Source organism: Caretta caretta, chromosome 20, assembly GCF_965140235.1.
Source record: "Caretta caretta isolate rCarCar2 chromosome 20, rCarCar1.hap1, whole genome shotgun sequence".
Lineage (NCBI taxonomy): Eukaryota > Metazoa > Chordata > Testudines > Cheloniidae > Caretta > Caretta caretta.
Genome location: NC_134225.1, coordinates 18963741 through 18978537, shown reverse-complemented (window position 1 = coordinate 18978537; position 14797 = coordinate 18963741). Strand labels below are relative to the sequence as shown.

Genomic DNA, 14797 nt, shown 5'->3' with positions numbered 1-14797 from the left:
TGGCGGCGTGGGGGCCACTCACCCACATTCTGCCGGCTGGTGACGAAGCGTGCGGGCTCCTTGACGTTGTCGGCCAGCAGGAAGGCGCCCTCCTCCAGGATGTCCAGCAGCATGGTGGCCGTGTGCACCTGCTCCGTGGCGTTCATGTCCTTCCACGACTCCAGCGCCTCGGGCCGCAGCAGATTGTCCACGGTCTCCACCACAGCCTGGGGGGCAGGCGGGTGTGAAACGGCTCAGCCCCGTGCTGGGCCCCACACCCGAGAGGGGAGCCAGGGCTGGGAGCCAACGGGGATTCTCAGACAGACTCCGGGGTTTCCTCGGGCGGGGCAAATTCCCCTCTACAGCCACAGCCCCCTCTCTCGCCCCCCCAGACTGCCTGCCCGATGCCCCAGGGCACCAGAGCTACCCCTACCCCACCCGGAGCAACTGCTCTGCCTCCTCCCGATGCCTGCTTGGCTCAGGGCTAGGGGGTGAGTGGGTGTCTCTCCATGTCTCCCCTGGCCAATAGCTAGCCCTGGAACGGGGGATCCACCTCTGCCAAGCTGGGGTTGGCAGACTGACGATCTTGCTCAGTCTCTAGAGTTTAGATGGAAAATTTGTTTTTATTTCTCAGGTAACAAATTTGGATCTCAATGCCGGCTACTATCGTTGATCTCTATGTCTGCTACTTCTAATCACTTACAGTCGGTCTCCCTGTAGTTAACAAATCTGGTTTATATTTGACCTAAAACAGTGCGGTTTTGGTTAAAGTGCTGGGGGAATCTCAGCTCAGGTTAACAAGGGCTGTTGCAGATCCATGAGCCTTTTGTTGGAGTGGTGAACTAATTAATGAGCTTGCACTGTCCAAGGGTGTCTTGAGCAGTGTAAGATGGTATATTTCTGGGGTGCAAGGCCAGGGGCTGGGGTTACTGGCTGGTGCCTCTCTCTGTACAATTCAAGAGTGGCTCAGGGAGCATTCACACAGTCTTACTGGGTGTGAGGCTCCACGTGCTGATGGCTGAGTGATCAAAGCGCCTGGATCACTTGCTGCTTGTCACTGGCATAGCTTTGTATGAGACAGCTCAGGCTGGACAGTTAGGGGGGCACAGTGGTCCCACAGTTCCAGGTTGTACCCCAGGATCCCATCACAATTCCCCTCTCCCTCTGTGGTGTAAATACAAACTAACTCCATTGGGGCTGACTCCCCACTCAGTCCCCGGTGTAAATCTGGAGTAACCCTCCTGAAATCAGTTATGTAGCTGGCAACCTAGTGTAAGAGCAGGGCACTCTCAGGGCCAAGAACCCCGTAACTAGCTGCCCATCTGTGGCGGTTTCTCGGGGGCCAGCTGCAGGGCTGATTAGGGTTGGAGCCCCGCCACTCACCTTGATGTAGTCTTTACAGGTCCGCTCTCGCTTGTGCATCTGAAGGCGCCAGACACCCGGAACACAGAGCAGGGAGGAAAGCAGGGAACAGACAAGAAGGCAAGGTCAGGGCCAGATCCCAGCACCGAGGGCCTGGGCTTTGATTCTCCAGGATACGTTCCCACCTTGGGGCCTTGGAGCCAAATCTGCATCAGATCCCTGCTAGCCCCAGTGTCAGTCACAGGTACCGGTCGATAACCATTGGGTAACTAGCTGACAACGAGCCAATACCCATGGGGTAACTAGCCAATAATGATTGTGTAACTAGCCAATAACTAGCCAATAACCATTGGGTAACTAGCTGATAACCACTGAGTAACTAGCCAATAACTAGCCAATAACCATTAGGTAACTAACTGATAACCGTTGGATAACTAGCTGATAATTAGAAGTAATGACCATTGGATAACTAGCTGATGATCACTGAGTAACTAGCCAATAACTAGCCGATAACCACTGGCTAACTAGCTGATAATTAGCCAACCATTGTTCAATAACTAGCCAATAACCACTGGGTAATGAGCTGATAATTAGCTGAGTGCAATGGTGCCTGTCGCCAGTTCCTGCTGGGACCCCTTGAGTGCGTGGGGGGGCCCAGGCTTTCAAAAGCCAGCCGGCTGCCAGTGGCTTGTGAGAAGAACGACCCCTGAAGAGGGCATCATACTGTGACCCAGCGGGCTGGACCCCCAGCGACGGTGGGACAGCAGACCGTGCCCCAGCGGGATAAGGTCCTGAAGGAACGTCACCACGTCGTGGCGTCGGATGAAGAGTTGTCATCTCGTGATGTGACGCAGTGTCACAAAACCTGTCGTCATATTGTGACATAACGTAGGAGGCTCCAGTAGGACGCCTCATGTCCTGATGGCATGTGATGACATCACAGGTGGGCACCCTCCCGTCACGGCACCATGTGATGACATCACAAATAGGCACCCTCCCATCATGGCATCATGAGATGACATCGCAGGTGGGCACCCTCCCATTACGGTACCACGTGATGACATCACAGGTGTGCACCCTCCCATTACGGCACCATGTGATGACATCACAGGTGGGCACCCTCCCGTCACGGCACCATGTGATTGCCTCACAAATAGATGCCTTCCTGTCACAGGGCATGTCATGACTTCACAAGTGGGCACCAGCCCATCACAGCAGCATGTGATGACATCACAAAGACCTCCTCACGTCGTCGTACATCATGATGTCACCATTAAGAAATCATGATGATATCATCATACAGAAACGGCTCCGCATGGGGACACCGCAGGGGTTGGCACGGAGGAATAGACCGGGATGCAGATGCCCTGAAGGGACCTTTCTCTGTGTGATGGGATGTGAGAGATGCCCTGGCACATGGGGCCGGGGGCGTGGTTCCATAGGGCTCCCCCGTAGGGGGTTACCCACACAGGCGCTCCCAGAGCACCCACAGCCTGGGTGCCCCAGAGCTAAGCTGCATGGACACCTCCCTACAGCCTGTTGCCTGGCTAGCATTATCCTCATTTACAGGTGGGGAAACTGAGGCACAGAATGGCGGCAGTGACTCGCCCAAGGTCCCCGTGGGTGATAGAACCCAGGAGCCCTGACTCCCACCCGCCCACACCTTGTTGTAGTTCTTGCCAGCCGACTCCCTCTCAATGGGGCGCAGCGCTTGCAGCTGGGCGTCCAGGATGTCCAGCAGCTGCTCCATCAGCTTGACAGAGGAGCTGACGTCGCCAGCGTAGATGGGTCCCCGTGTGTGCCGCGCCAGTTCGCTGGCGATGTTGGCCGCATTCTCTCCACTCTTGATCTGCCGGGACAAGGGGGAAGAGACCCTGCTTAGCCCCGGGGAGCCGGGTGCCAGGCCCAGTTCTCCCCACACAGGGTAGAAGTGCCCCTCGCCCCGCCCCACAGGGTACAAGCGACCTGCCAGATCCCGCCCCATAGGGTACGAACCATGCTCTCCCCCCAGGCCCTCTGTAGGGTACAAGCCATGCCCCGCGTCCCACTCTGTAGGGTATGAGTGATGCCCCCCAGCTCCCACATAGGGTGCGAGCGATGCCCCCCCAAAGCAGAAAGGAGAGTATGGGGGGCACAGGGAGGGTGGAGGAAAGGGGGAGCAGCGGTACCTTCTGTGCCACCTGGTTGACCCAGGGGCTGGTGCAGTTGCTGAGGTCGGGGCCACGCGGGTTCCAGATCCCCAGGGCTGGCAGGCACTGGAAGGAGGCGATGCCTGCGGGCAGAGAGGGAGGCGGGAGGCACCAGAGAAGGGGAGAAGGGAGATGGCCGGGGCCCCCTGTCAGCCTAGCCCAGCCCCTGATTCCCCAGTGTAGGCAGTGCCCATCCACGCCCCCAAGGGGTACGTGCACTTTGGGGGTGGGGGCTCTGCTCTGGGGGGTGCAGTGCCTGAAGAGGCAGCAGTCCCCCACTTTGCGTGGCCACGTCGCCCTCTAGGGGTCAGGCTGGCAGAGGGTATAAAGGCCCTGCTATAGCTATGAGTGGAGGGAGCACTCCCATGGCAGCTCGAAGAAACAGGGGTGTGTCTCCCCACCAGCCCCTGTGTCGGGGCCACAGCCCTCGGCTGACCATGGCCCCTCGAAGCAGATAAGCACCGCAGACTGGCTCCCCAGTGCAGGGAAACCCCTGCTCCAGCACAGAGGGGCAGGGCCAGCGAGATGTGGGGACGGGGCAGATGGGAGGTGGCCACGGGCTTTGGCTGTGAAGCGCTGACCCCCCCACCCCAGCGCATCGGCACCATGCAGTCACCACACAGCCCCATGCTGCCCAGCTCAGCGAGACAGGGACTGGGATGGGGAGAGAACCCAGGAGTCCTGGCACCCAGACCCCGCTGTAACCGCTACAGCCCACTCCCCTCCCAGAGATAGGGAGAGAACCCAGGAGTCCTGGCACCCGACCCTGCTGTAACCACTGCAGCCCACTCCCCTCCCAGAGATAGGGAGAGAACCCAGGAGTCCTGGCACCTAGCCCCCTGCTCTACCCACTAGACCCCACTCTCCTCATCTTCCCTGCTGGCCGGCAGACTCTGAGGGGGGCAATGCCCCCTGCCACTCCATCCCGCTGCCCCCCCCAGCCGCCCGTTACCTCTGGTGCCCTTGGGGCAGGGCCGCTCCACCAGCATGCCCTGCTGCGTGGCCGGCCACTGGACCCGTCTGACCTCCTTGGGCTCACAGAAGAGCTCGGGGGAGACGTGCTGGTTGGAGGAGGGGGGCTTGCGGGTGCTGGGGGCGGCGGCTGTGACGGGGTGCAGCTCCGTGCCCTTCTGGTTGATGGCGCCGATGGGGTGGGTGGTGAGGGGGGCCCTGCGCACCGTGGTGGTGGCGGCGGGCGAGGCCGTGGTGGTGACCGTGGTGGGCCGCACCGTGGTGGTGGTGCTGAGTGGCGTGGAGGTGACAGGGCCTGGGGGCGGGAGGAGGGAGGTTAGAGACCCAGACACCCCACCTATGGCCCTGGGACCCCCGAGTCTTCCTTCCTCCCTATGGCCCTGGGACACCCCCACCCCCGAGTCCTGCTCCCTCCCTCCTGCCCTAGGAACCCACTAAGTCTCCCCCCATGGCCCTGGGACTTCCAAGTCCCCCTTCCTCCCTATGGCCCTGGGACCCCCGAGTCCCCTATCCTTCCTATGGCCCTCGGACCCCCCCGAGTCCTCCCTACATTCCTCCCTACAGCCCTGGGAACCAGCAGAGTCCCCCTCCCTCCCTACAGCCCTGGGACACCCCCTGAGTCCCGCTCCCTCCCTACAGCCCAGGACACGCCAATCCCCCACCCACCTATGGCCCTGGGACCCCGCTGAGTCCCCCTCCTCCCTCCCTCCTGCCCTAGGAACCCACCGAGTCTGCCCCCATGGCTCTGGGAACCTCCTGAGTCCCCTACTCCCTCATGGCCCTGGGAACCCCCCACCAGTTCCCCACCCCCGCTATGGTCCTGGGAACCCTCTACCCAAAGCCCCCCATCCCCACGCACAGCCGTGGGAACCCCCAACCTGAACATCCCCTGGCTCCATGGACCCTCTGCACATGCCTGGTTCCCCTCCCCCAGACACGATCATGCACAACCCTGAACTCCTCCCTCCCCTCCCACACACCCCTATTTCCCCCCCTTGCACACCTTTTAGTCCCCACACACTCCCGGGTAATCCCTCCCACCCTCCACCTGCACCCCTTCCACCTGCCCCCCTGGGCTGCACCCCCTTTCGACCCTTCCAACAGCCCCCCCCCACACACACACCTGAGACCCTCTCCCCCACCCAGGCCCCCTGACACCACACACCCAAGTCGCTGAGACACCTCCGCATGAGCCCCTGTGGGCCCCTCCCCATGAGATCCACCCCCCAGTGATGATCCACCACAGTTTCCCTCCAGACTCCTCTACAGGCTCCTCTGAGCCCGCCCAAATCCTACAGAGCCCCCCCATAACTCTGACTCCCTTGGAGCCCCCCACCGCCCCCTGCAAACCCCCTCACTGAGACCCTCCACCTCCTGAACTCCACACAGAGCTCTGAGCCCTCCCGAGGTCCCCCAGCGGCCCCCCCAACCCCCAGACATCTCCAGCCAACCCCCCCCACTGCTATGAGCCTCCCCCGCAATAGCCCCCAAACCCCCAAGTTCTGAAGGGCTGCGCCCCCTCCTCCACCCGAGGAGAGCAGACATTTGGGTTCCCGCACTGGTGGGGGCCGGGCTGTGACCCCACCATTGGGGGCAGCTCTCCTAGCTCTAGGGGTGCTGCCCGTCTTTCCCCTCCCTCACAAGCCCTGCCCCCCCCGAGGGGCTGGCGGTGCCCAGTGGGGAGGGGGGGGGTGGCTTGCGCTCACCCGTGCTGGGGTCGGGGGGCCCGAACTCCAGGGCGTAGCGCACCACGAAGTAGTTGTTCCAGACGTAGAGCTGGTTGTCACGGGGGTTGTAGTCCACGGAGGAGACGTACTGGTAGGGGTTGGGGAAGGCCAGCGAGACGGGCTCCTCCCGGTTGAGGTTGGTGTTGAAGGCGTAGTCCACCCGGTTGCCGGCGGCCTCGCTGTCGTCGTCCACGTAGACGGAGCGCACCACGTACAGCACCCCGCACACCATGAAGGCATTGGAGGCCGAGCGCTTGTCGTAGCCCGTCTCCCAGGTGCCCTCGAAGCGCAGGGTGTAGGGGTTGAGCTGGCTCACCACCAGGCGCCCGTTGTTGCCCTCGGTGGCGTAGATGACCCACAGCCCGTTCTCATCCACCGCCAGGTCGATGTCGGTCTTGCCCCCCCAGCGGTAGGGCGAGGTGTCATGGTAGTTGGCCGTGTTGATCACCGTCTCGCCGCTCTTGATGCGGGTCCGCAGGTCGTACTTGATGATGTTGCGGGTCCGCTCCTTGTTGTAGAAGACGGCCCCGTCGTACACCACGAAGCCCGTGCCGTCCACGCGGTTGGGCAGGCGGTAGGTGGTGGTGTGGCGGGCGCCCACGTAGTCCTCCCACGAGGCGTACTCCGTCAGCGTGTCCGTCCGGTAGGGAATCCACGGCATGACGTAGATCCGGTCGCCGGCTTGCAGTGGGTCTTTGCACCAGGCGCCCGACTGATGCTCCGATTCGTGGGTGGACGTGGCCTCCAGCACCTTCTGTAGGGTCCCCGGGCAAACGAATACTGGGGGGGGGGGAGGGAGCAGGGAGGGGAGGGAGATTGGGGCAAGTGGGAAGGGAGGAAGAGGAGGATCAAGAGAGTGAGTGAGCGATAGAATGAGAGAGAGAGAGAGAGAGAGAGAGAGAAAGGAAGAGAGAAAAGAGAAGAAAGAATAAATTTGTAACAGGCTGTTGGCTGGAGGAATGAAAATCAACTCTCGGTTCCCAGATCAGCTGCAGTCATGGGTGATTCATCTCTGTTACTGGGCAGAGTGCTTGGGGGGTACTTTTTGGGGGGCGTGGGAAGGCTGGGGGGGCATTGTGAAGGACAGGGGATGGAGGGGGAACCCAGATCTAAAGAAAGAAAAGACTTTGGAAGGGTGTGGCCTGCCGATCTCAGCGTAAAGACAGCGTGGTCACTTGCTCCAGAGAGCTGGGGTCAGCCGCCCCGGCTGTCGAGGGACCGGGCATGGGCCGGGCAGGCCCTGCTGGAACCAGGTCTGGTTTCACAGCCAGCCCGAATGCCACGGGACACGGCCGGGTCCCTGCCACCCTGCACCAGGGGTGATTCATTTACGCTGGCACAAAGTGCGGGTGAAATGCCACCGCGTCAGAAAGGGCTGTCGGGAGGGGCAGACCCTCTGCTGGGCAGGGTCACATGGACTCCAATGGAGCAATGAGATCTGGCCCATTTGCCAATGACTGCCCAGGCTGCAGGGTGCACAGACTCGGGTCCCCAGCTTTGTGGTGCAGGGTTTCTTGGAGGGACCCCAGCTTAGCTCCGGTAAATGAAGAATGCTGGTGAAAAGTCAGCAAGCAATCAGCCGGTGGTTGGAAGGACCCTGCCTAGCTCTTAGCTGAGTCTCCCTCCTGGCTGGGAGCCAGGTCAGCACTATAATCTGTATTTTAATAGGTGGGGAAACTGAGGCACGGAGGAACAAAGTGACTTCCTTCAAAGGGAAGTAAGTGGAAGACGTGGGGATAGAACCCAGGAGTCCTGACTTCCAGCCCCTCCAATTTCTCCACTAGGATCCCACTTCCTCGAGGATGTAGGAATAAAATCTAGAAATCCTGATGGCCAGTCCCTGACCCTAATCACTAGGCTACACTCCCACAGCTGTGAATAGAACCCAGGAGTCCTGGCTCCCAGCCCCCCTCCCCTGGCTCTAACCACTAGACCCCACTCCCCTCTGGTTAACATTCTTCCAGATTCTCCCTCTGTCGCCAGATATTCTTCAGGCGAGAAATCCTTTCCCCTCGGAAGGTGGGATGGGTGGGTAATGGACGCGTCCCCCTCTAGCCCCTGTTCCTACACATTGGTTGGAGTGACACCGATTTGGGGGTGGGGACACACAGTTGGAATGAAAAATAAGCAAAGCAAAAGATCCAACATTTTGCCAATTCAAAAGGAATAGCGGCAGAGCCCCGGTTGGGATCCTGTGTCCAGCTGACGTCTCGCTGGGCGTGGGGGGCTAAGGGGGTGTCCCATGGCCCTGGGGGGCAGGGAAGGGTTAGTGTAGAGCCCTGCAGAGAGATCCTGCCCCTTGGAAAGATTCTGGGATCAGCAGCCTGTGGGGTTAGCAGACGGTGCCGGATTCCCTCCTGGGACGAACAGCTGATGGAAGGACGATAGAAGATCAAAGCAGTCTGGTCTGCTCCCCACCCCCAGCCCCAGGCCCCCCCACGCTCCCACATCTCGCCCCGCCCTGGATGCCTCTGGAGTGACCTTAACAGCCAGGTTTGATTCAGATCAGCATGAGTCATGAGAACTGGTGCACATGGGGTGGGGTGGTGAAGTGACAGCCGGGGGAGATGGAGGGGGTGGGGTGAGACAGTGAGCAGACCCCCCCCCCCGACCCAGACATGACCCTGGGAGGATCTTGGGTTCTGAGCCAAGAGGAAAAGCTGTTAGCGAGAAAAACGGAGCGGGGAAGGTGGGGGGCGGGGGGCAGGCGCGACCGTCCTCCGGGTGTGTCCGGGCAGCTGGAGAGAGGCTGGGGAAGAAAACGGGGGTGGGGTGGGTTAGTGCTGCAAGGAAAGAAATGAAGCCACGGGCCAGAGCAGAGGATCCGCACCAGCGATCGCAGGTGCTGAACGGGACGGGATTGGACGCAAATCCCCAGGCGGCCAGAGGGGGAGACAGAGTCAACCGGAGGTGGAGTCAGTACGAATGGCACCGCCTCCCTTGGGGCTGGGAGTGTAAGGGGGGGGGATCAAGCACCCTGTCAGGGTGGGGCGGCTGGCCCTGGGGGCCCCACACCCCCCTGCATCCATGCCCAGCCCGTCTCCCATTTGCCTCCCCCAGACGGGGCCCATTCATCCCTTGCCCGCTGCAGACACCACCTTTTGGCGGGGGTGGGATGGGGAAAGGGCCATGGCCGGCAGCCATCCCGGCATCGCCGGGGCTTGGAGGGGCCCGATCCAGCGCCAAGCGAATCCTCTGCTCTGGTTTGGCGCGCAGGGTGGGCCGAGTGCCCGTGGGGCCAGCAGGCTCCAGTCCAATTGGCTATGCCAAGCCGGGAGCCCTGCGGCCACACGTCAGGCTCTGGCACGTACGGCAGAGGGAATCTCCCGGCAATAATTCCCTGGCGGACCCAGACTGCCAGCTACATCACCCCCTGCTGGCCCCCGGAGGAATTTACCCCCTCCTGGTCACTGCACCTGCTGCCTGCCCCTTGCTGTGGGTGTTTGGACCGATGAGAATCACAGCAGGAGCCTTTGGCATGAGGGGACTGGGCGACAGGACCCTGGGAGGTCTCTCCCCGCCCACAGACAGGCACAGAACCCAGGAGTCCTGGCTCCCAGCCCCTCCCGCTCTAATCACAAAACAGTCTCCTGGAGCGAGATTAGTAAATGGAGCAGACAGGCTGGGAATCGGGACCCCTGGGTTCCATATCTGGGTTTGCTGCTCACCCTTGGGCCAGTCTGTCCATCCATCTATCCTTGTTCACCGCCCCCCCATCTCTCCCTAGACACAGTGTCCGTCTAGCTCAAGTAAGGGACAACCCGCCCCAGCCTTTTCGCCATTAAGCCAACGGGTAATTCCCCATCAGAGCTAAAAACAAGCCCTGTGTTTCCAGTCTGAATTTACTCAGCTTCCAGCCGCTGGCTCTTGCTTTGCCTTTGTCGGGGAGACTGACCAGCCCCCTGCTCGCTGCCCGTGGCTGTGATCGAGTCACCTCGGCCCGGCTCTCCCATAAGCCTGGAGCTGAAGCTCCTACACGCTCTCGCCAAGGCAGGTTTCCAGGCCTCCAGCCATCCTTGCATCTCGCCCCGTCCCCCTTCCTCTTTTCAGCGAGGTCCCCGCAACTGGACACAATGGGTTGTCTGCCCCACCAACGCCGCCCCTCTATGCACCCATCCAACCCTCTCCATCTACCCCTGTACACGCCCCTTTATCCCCATCTCCCTGTACATACCCCTCTATCCACCTAGCCCCCTTTCTATCACTGTACATGCCCCCATCCACCTATCCCCATCCACCCCCTACCGATCCCTGTACACACCCCTCTATCCACCTATCCCCATACACCCCTACCGATCCCTGTACACACCCCTCTATCCACCTATCCCCATCCACCCCCTACCGATCCCTGTACACACCCCTCTATCCACCTATCCCCATACACCCCTACCGATCCCTGTACACACCCCTCTATCCACCTATCCCCATACACCCCCTACCGATCCCTGTACACACCCCTCTATCCACCTATCCCCATACACCCCCTACCGATCCCTCTACATACCCCTCTATCCACCTATCCCCATACACCCCCTACCGATCCCTCTACATACCCCTCTATCCACCTATCCCCATCCACCCCCTACCGATCCCTGTACACAGCCCTCTATCCACCTATCCCCATCCACCCCCTACCGATCCCTGTACACACCCCTCTATCCACCTATCCCCATCCACCCCCTACCGATCCCTCTACATACCCCTCTATCCACCTATCCCCATCCACTCCCTACCTATCCCTCTACATACCCCTCTATCCACCTATCCCCATCCACCCCCTACCGATCCCTCTACACACCCCTCTATCCACCTATCCCCATACACCCCCTACCGATCCCTGTACACACCCCTCTATCCACCTATCCCCATCCACTCCCTACCTATCCCTCTACATACCCCTCTATCCACCTATCCCCATACACCCCCTACCGATCCCTGTACACACCCCTCTATCCACCTATCCCCATACACCCCTACCGATCCCTCTACATACCCCTCTATCCACCTATCCCCATCCACTCCCTACCTATCCCTGAACATACTCTCTAGCCACCTATCCTCATACACCCCCTACTGATCCCTGTACACAGCCCTCTAGCCACCTATCCCCATCTACCCCTACCGATCCCTGTACATACCCCACTATCTCCATACACCCCCTACCTATCCCTGTACACACCCCTCTAACCACTTATCCCCATGCACCCCCTACCTTTCCCTGTACACACCGCTCTAACCACCTATCCCCATGCACCCCCTACCTATCCCTGTACACACCCCCACCCACCTATCCCCATGCACCCCCTACCTTTCCCTGAACATGCCCCTCCAACCACTTATCCTCATACTCTCCCAGCTATTCCTGTACACACCCCCTCTATTCATCCATCCACAGACAGCCTCTACCTATCGCTGTATATGTCCCTCTATCCAACCATGCCCATATTCCCCCCATATACTCCTGTACACACACCTCTATTCATCCATCCCTATACACCCCCTACCTATCCTATACCTATTCATCCATCCCCAGACTTTCCATCTACCTATCCCTATCCCTGTACACTCCCCTCTATGTACTTATCCTGATACACCCCCACCTCTCTATTCAGCCACCCTCATTCCCCCTGCTCGCTCCATCCATCTCCATACACATCACCCCTCTACCTAAGCTCTATGGCCCCATTCACACAGTAGCTGAGCACCTCCCAGTCGTTAATAGATCGGTCCTCCCACTACACTTGTGAGAGGCAAGTACTATTATTTCTTAGTTTCTGCTGTGGGTTTGTACAGCGCCTGGCATGATGGGGCCCTGGGCTGTGATTGGGGCACCTGGGTGCTACCACCGCACAAACCAGAGAGACTGAGGAATTTGCCCTGTCACACAGGGAGTCTTGCAGGGAGCTGACCCTGGATCTCGAGCCCCTAACCGCTGGGCCACATTTCCTCCCTGGCTCCGTCCTCCCCACGTGCTGTGATCAAGTCACCACTGACCCTACTCTGTGCTTAGGTGCAAACTCCCATTTAATTTGGAGGATGGGGGAAAGCTGGGGAGATGGCAATCCACCTACTCCAGACACCCCCTCTAATCTAATCTAATCTAATCTAATCTAATCTAATCTAATCCCAGGCAGCCCCATCTAGTCCATATTCCAGCCTTACCAACTCAGCGGGATGCCTCTTTCCTTTTGACAGCCTGATCCAGCTCCCCGCGCCCCCCAAAGGGCAGAGCAGGGGGCTGAGCTCTGAGTTGACCTGCTCAAGGCCCATCCCCCCCTGCATGGAATCATTACAGCCGGGGGAGGCAGGTCCAGGCCCCACGCCGGGGTGTCCCTCCTGCATTAGCATGGCCAGTGTGTCCATTGAACCCCGATGGGAGTTACACACACGCGGGTCTCCAGCCAGGATCTGAGCCACGGTTCCTCTGCCAGCACAGAAGGTTGTTATCGAGCTGGGGGTGGCAGCGGGGGCAGGGGGGGGGGGAAGAGCCTGGTAGGACGAGCTGGAGCGGGATGTGGGACCTTTCCCCCTGAACCTGTGAGCTCCAGCTGTGGGGACCCTCTGGGCTCATCCTCATGCCCTTGGCAGCCCTGGGCCTTTCCCTGCTCTCAACCCCACCTGCTCCCTGCACTGCCCTAGAGCGGCTCCCATCCAACCTGCCTCATGCACTGCCCAGTTCCTGCCAGCCAGGGGCAGCAGAGAGACAGGGATGCATGCCTGGGGGAAGAGGGGAGATGCCATCCCCTACCTGCCCCGAGGCCAGTGCTGGGGATGCCCTCAGTTCCTGATGTTAGCCAGCTGGCGCTGGTTCCTCTGAGCCAGGGGTCGGGGGGCAGTTCCGGAGTGTTTGCATCTGCTCTGAAATTTGTAACCCGCCCACTCCCGTCTCAATCATCGGGTGCCACCCTCGGCCCACCTTTGCTGCCCAGGTTCCCTGGGCCTGGGGTAAACCCAGATCCGGAGCTAGGGGTAAATCCAGGCCAATGCTCTGAGAGTCGAGGGAGAGCTGCATGGGGGGATGCAATCAGAGAGTGTGTGTGCATGGGTACGTATATTGCGATGCATGTGCTCCCGTGTATGCGGGCATGTTTGCATGCGTGTTCCTTTGTGAGTGCATGGACACGCATGGGGGGGGGTGTTCCGGTGGGTGCATCTGTGCTTGCTTTTTGGCGTGTGAGTGCGTGTTCCCACAGGCATGCATGTTGCCATATGTGTGCAGGGTGTCCTGTGTTCTGTGCATACACATCTGAGTATGTGTGTGCGGTTGTGTGCGTTGCCCTCTTGTGGCACAGGCCATGGAGGGATAAAGGATCTACAGCTAGTGCAAACCAGCAGAGTTGCTCTTTAGCGCGGGTGCTGGGGGGGTTTGGGCCATGCTGGGGGCTCTAGCCCCAGCGGTGTGATCTGACCCCATTCCTGTCCCACTCTGGGTGATCATAGGCTCCTCTCTCAGACTCACAGGTTCAGTTGGGCTGGCCCCACAGCCCAGGCTGGGGGTGGTGAGGTGGGATGGATGGAGGGCTCCTGGCGGGAGGAGGAGGAGGAGAAACACATTGTTAAAGACGGGGTGAGGGTGGGTTAGCTGGTTTCTATCCCTCCTGGGCGCACAGGGGATGGGAGTGGGCTGTCCACAGTCTGAGGCAGCCGGGGCCGAAATGGACAAGGAAGCAATCAACTTAAACAAAAAAAGCCACATCAGGAAGGTTTTTAACGCCCCAGAACCATGGGATCCTTGCTGGACCTGTGGGAAAAAAGCACGTTTAGCCCCCCCAGCAAAAATAAATATATATCTGCCCCCGCCCTCCCCACCCCAGTGCATTTGGAAATACAAAATAAGCCGAGAGAAGGAGAGAAAAACATGGATTGGAAAGAATCAAGCCTGGCTTTTTTTTTTTGCTGTGGTCTCTTAAGCAATTATCAATTTGTTAATTTACTGGCTTCCTACTGCTGCCTCTGACAGCCCCAATGCTCGTTAGAAAAATCTCATTTTCTCCCTGCCCTGGTACTTACATTAAACTAGAAACCTCCACAAAGGGCTGAGATGGTCAAATTAAAATATATATATATAAATATAAAATCGATTGCATCCCCGCCCCTTCTGGCAATAACAGATCGAGTTAAAGACCCTGAGTGCAGCTTTTGCTTAATTTAATTTCTTTTAACAGGCAGGAAAAAAATAAGAAGAATCCCAACCCCTGGATTTATCGGAAGAAAAGAAATAAAGGAACAAAAAAAAAGAAATAACATAAAATTCCATATTAAAGTGGTTAGTAAAACCAAACAAAAACCAAACAAACGTACCCACCAGATTACTATGGCTAGTGTTAAAAAGCTGGTTTATATATATATACGTGTAGACATAAATATATATATAAACAAATCGGGGTGTTTTTTTTAGTTGAGCGTCATCTCGTTAGCATAGCGTTCCAGGGGTTAACAGAGAGGACAAGCCGGGAGGAATGAGACAAAGTCAAAGAAAATGAAAGTCGTCACTTTTAGGAAAAGAACCCAAGAGGTTTAGGAGCTCCTGCGTGGGGGTGTGGGGAAAAATTCTGAATCGGCACTGTG

The 14797-nt window shown here is 58.8% G+C and overlaps 1 protein-coding gene across 5 annotated transcripts in view; it reads right to left on the bottom strand.

Annotated features, from left to right (window-relative positions):
* Positions 1-14797, bottom strand: part of ADGRL1 (adhesion G protein-coupled receptor L1) — a 90333-nt gene that overhangs the window by 14717 nt on the left and 60819 nt on the right. For all 5 annotated transcript variants that reach the window (XM_075121706.1, XM_075121705.1, XM_075121704.1 and 2 more), the window contains 6 exons: positions 6209-7009; positions 4483-4797; positions 3510-3613; positions 3005-3190; positions 1363-1401; positions 23-206 (listed from right to left, as the gene is read on the bottom strand). In XM_075121706.1, the coding sequence (XP_074977807.1) occupies positions 23-206; positions 1363-1401; positions 3005-3190; positions 3510-3613; positions 4483-4797; positions 6209-7009 (1629 nt within the window). The remainder of the gene's footprint in view (positions 1-22; positions 207-1362; positions 1402-3004; positions 3191-3509; positions 3614-4482; positions 4798-6208; positions 7010-14797) is intronic.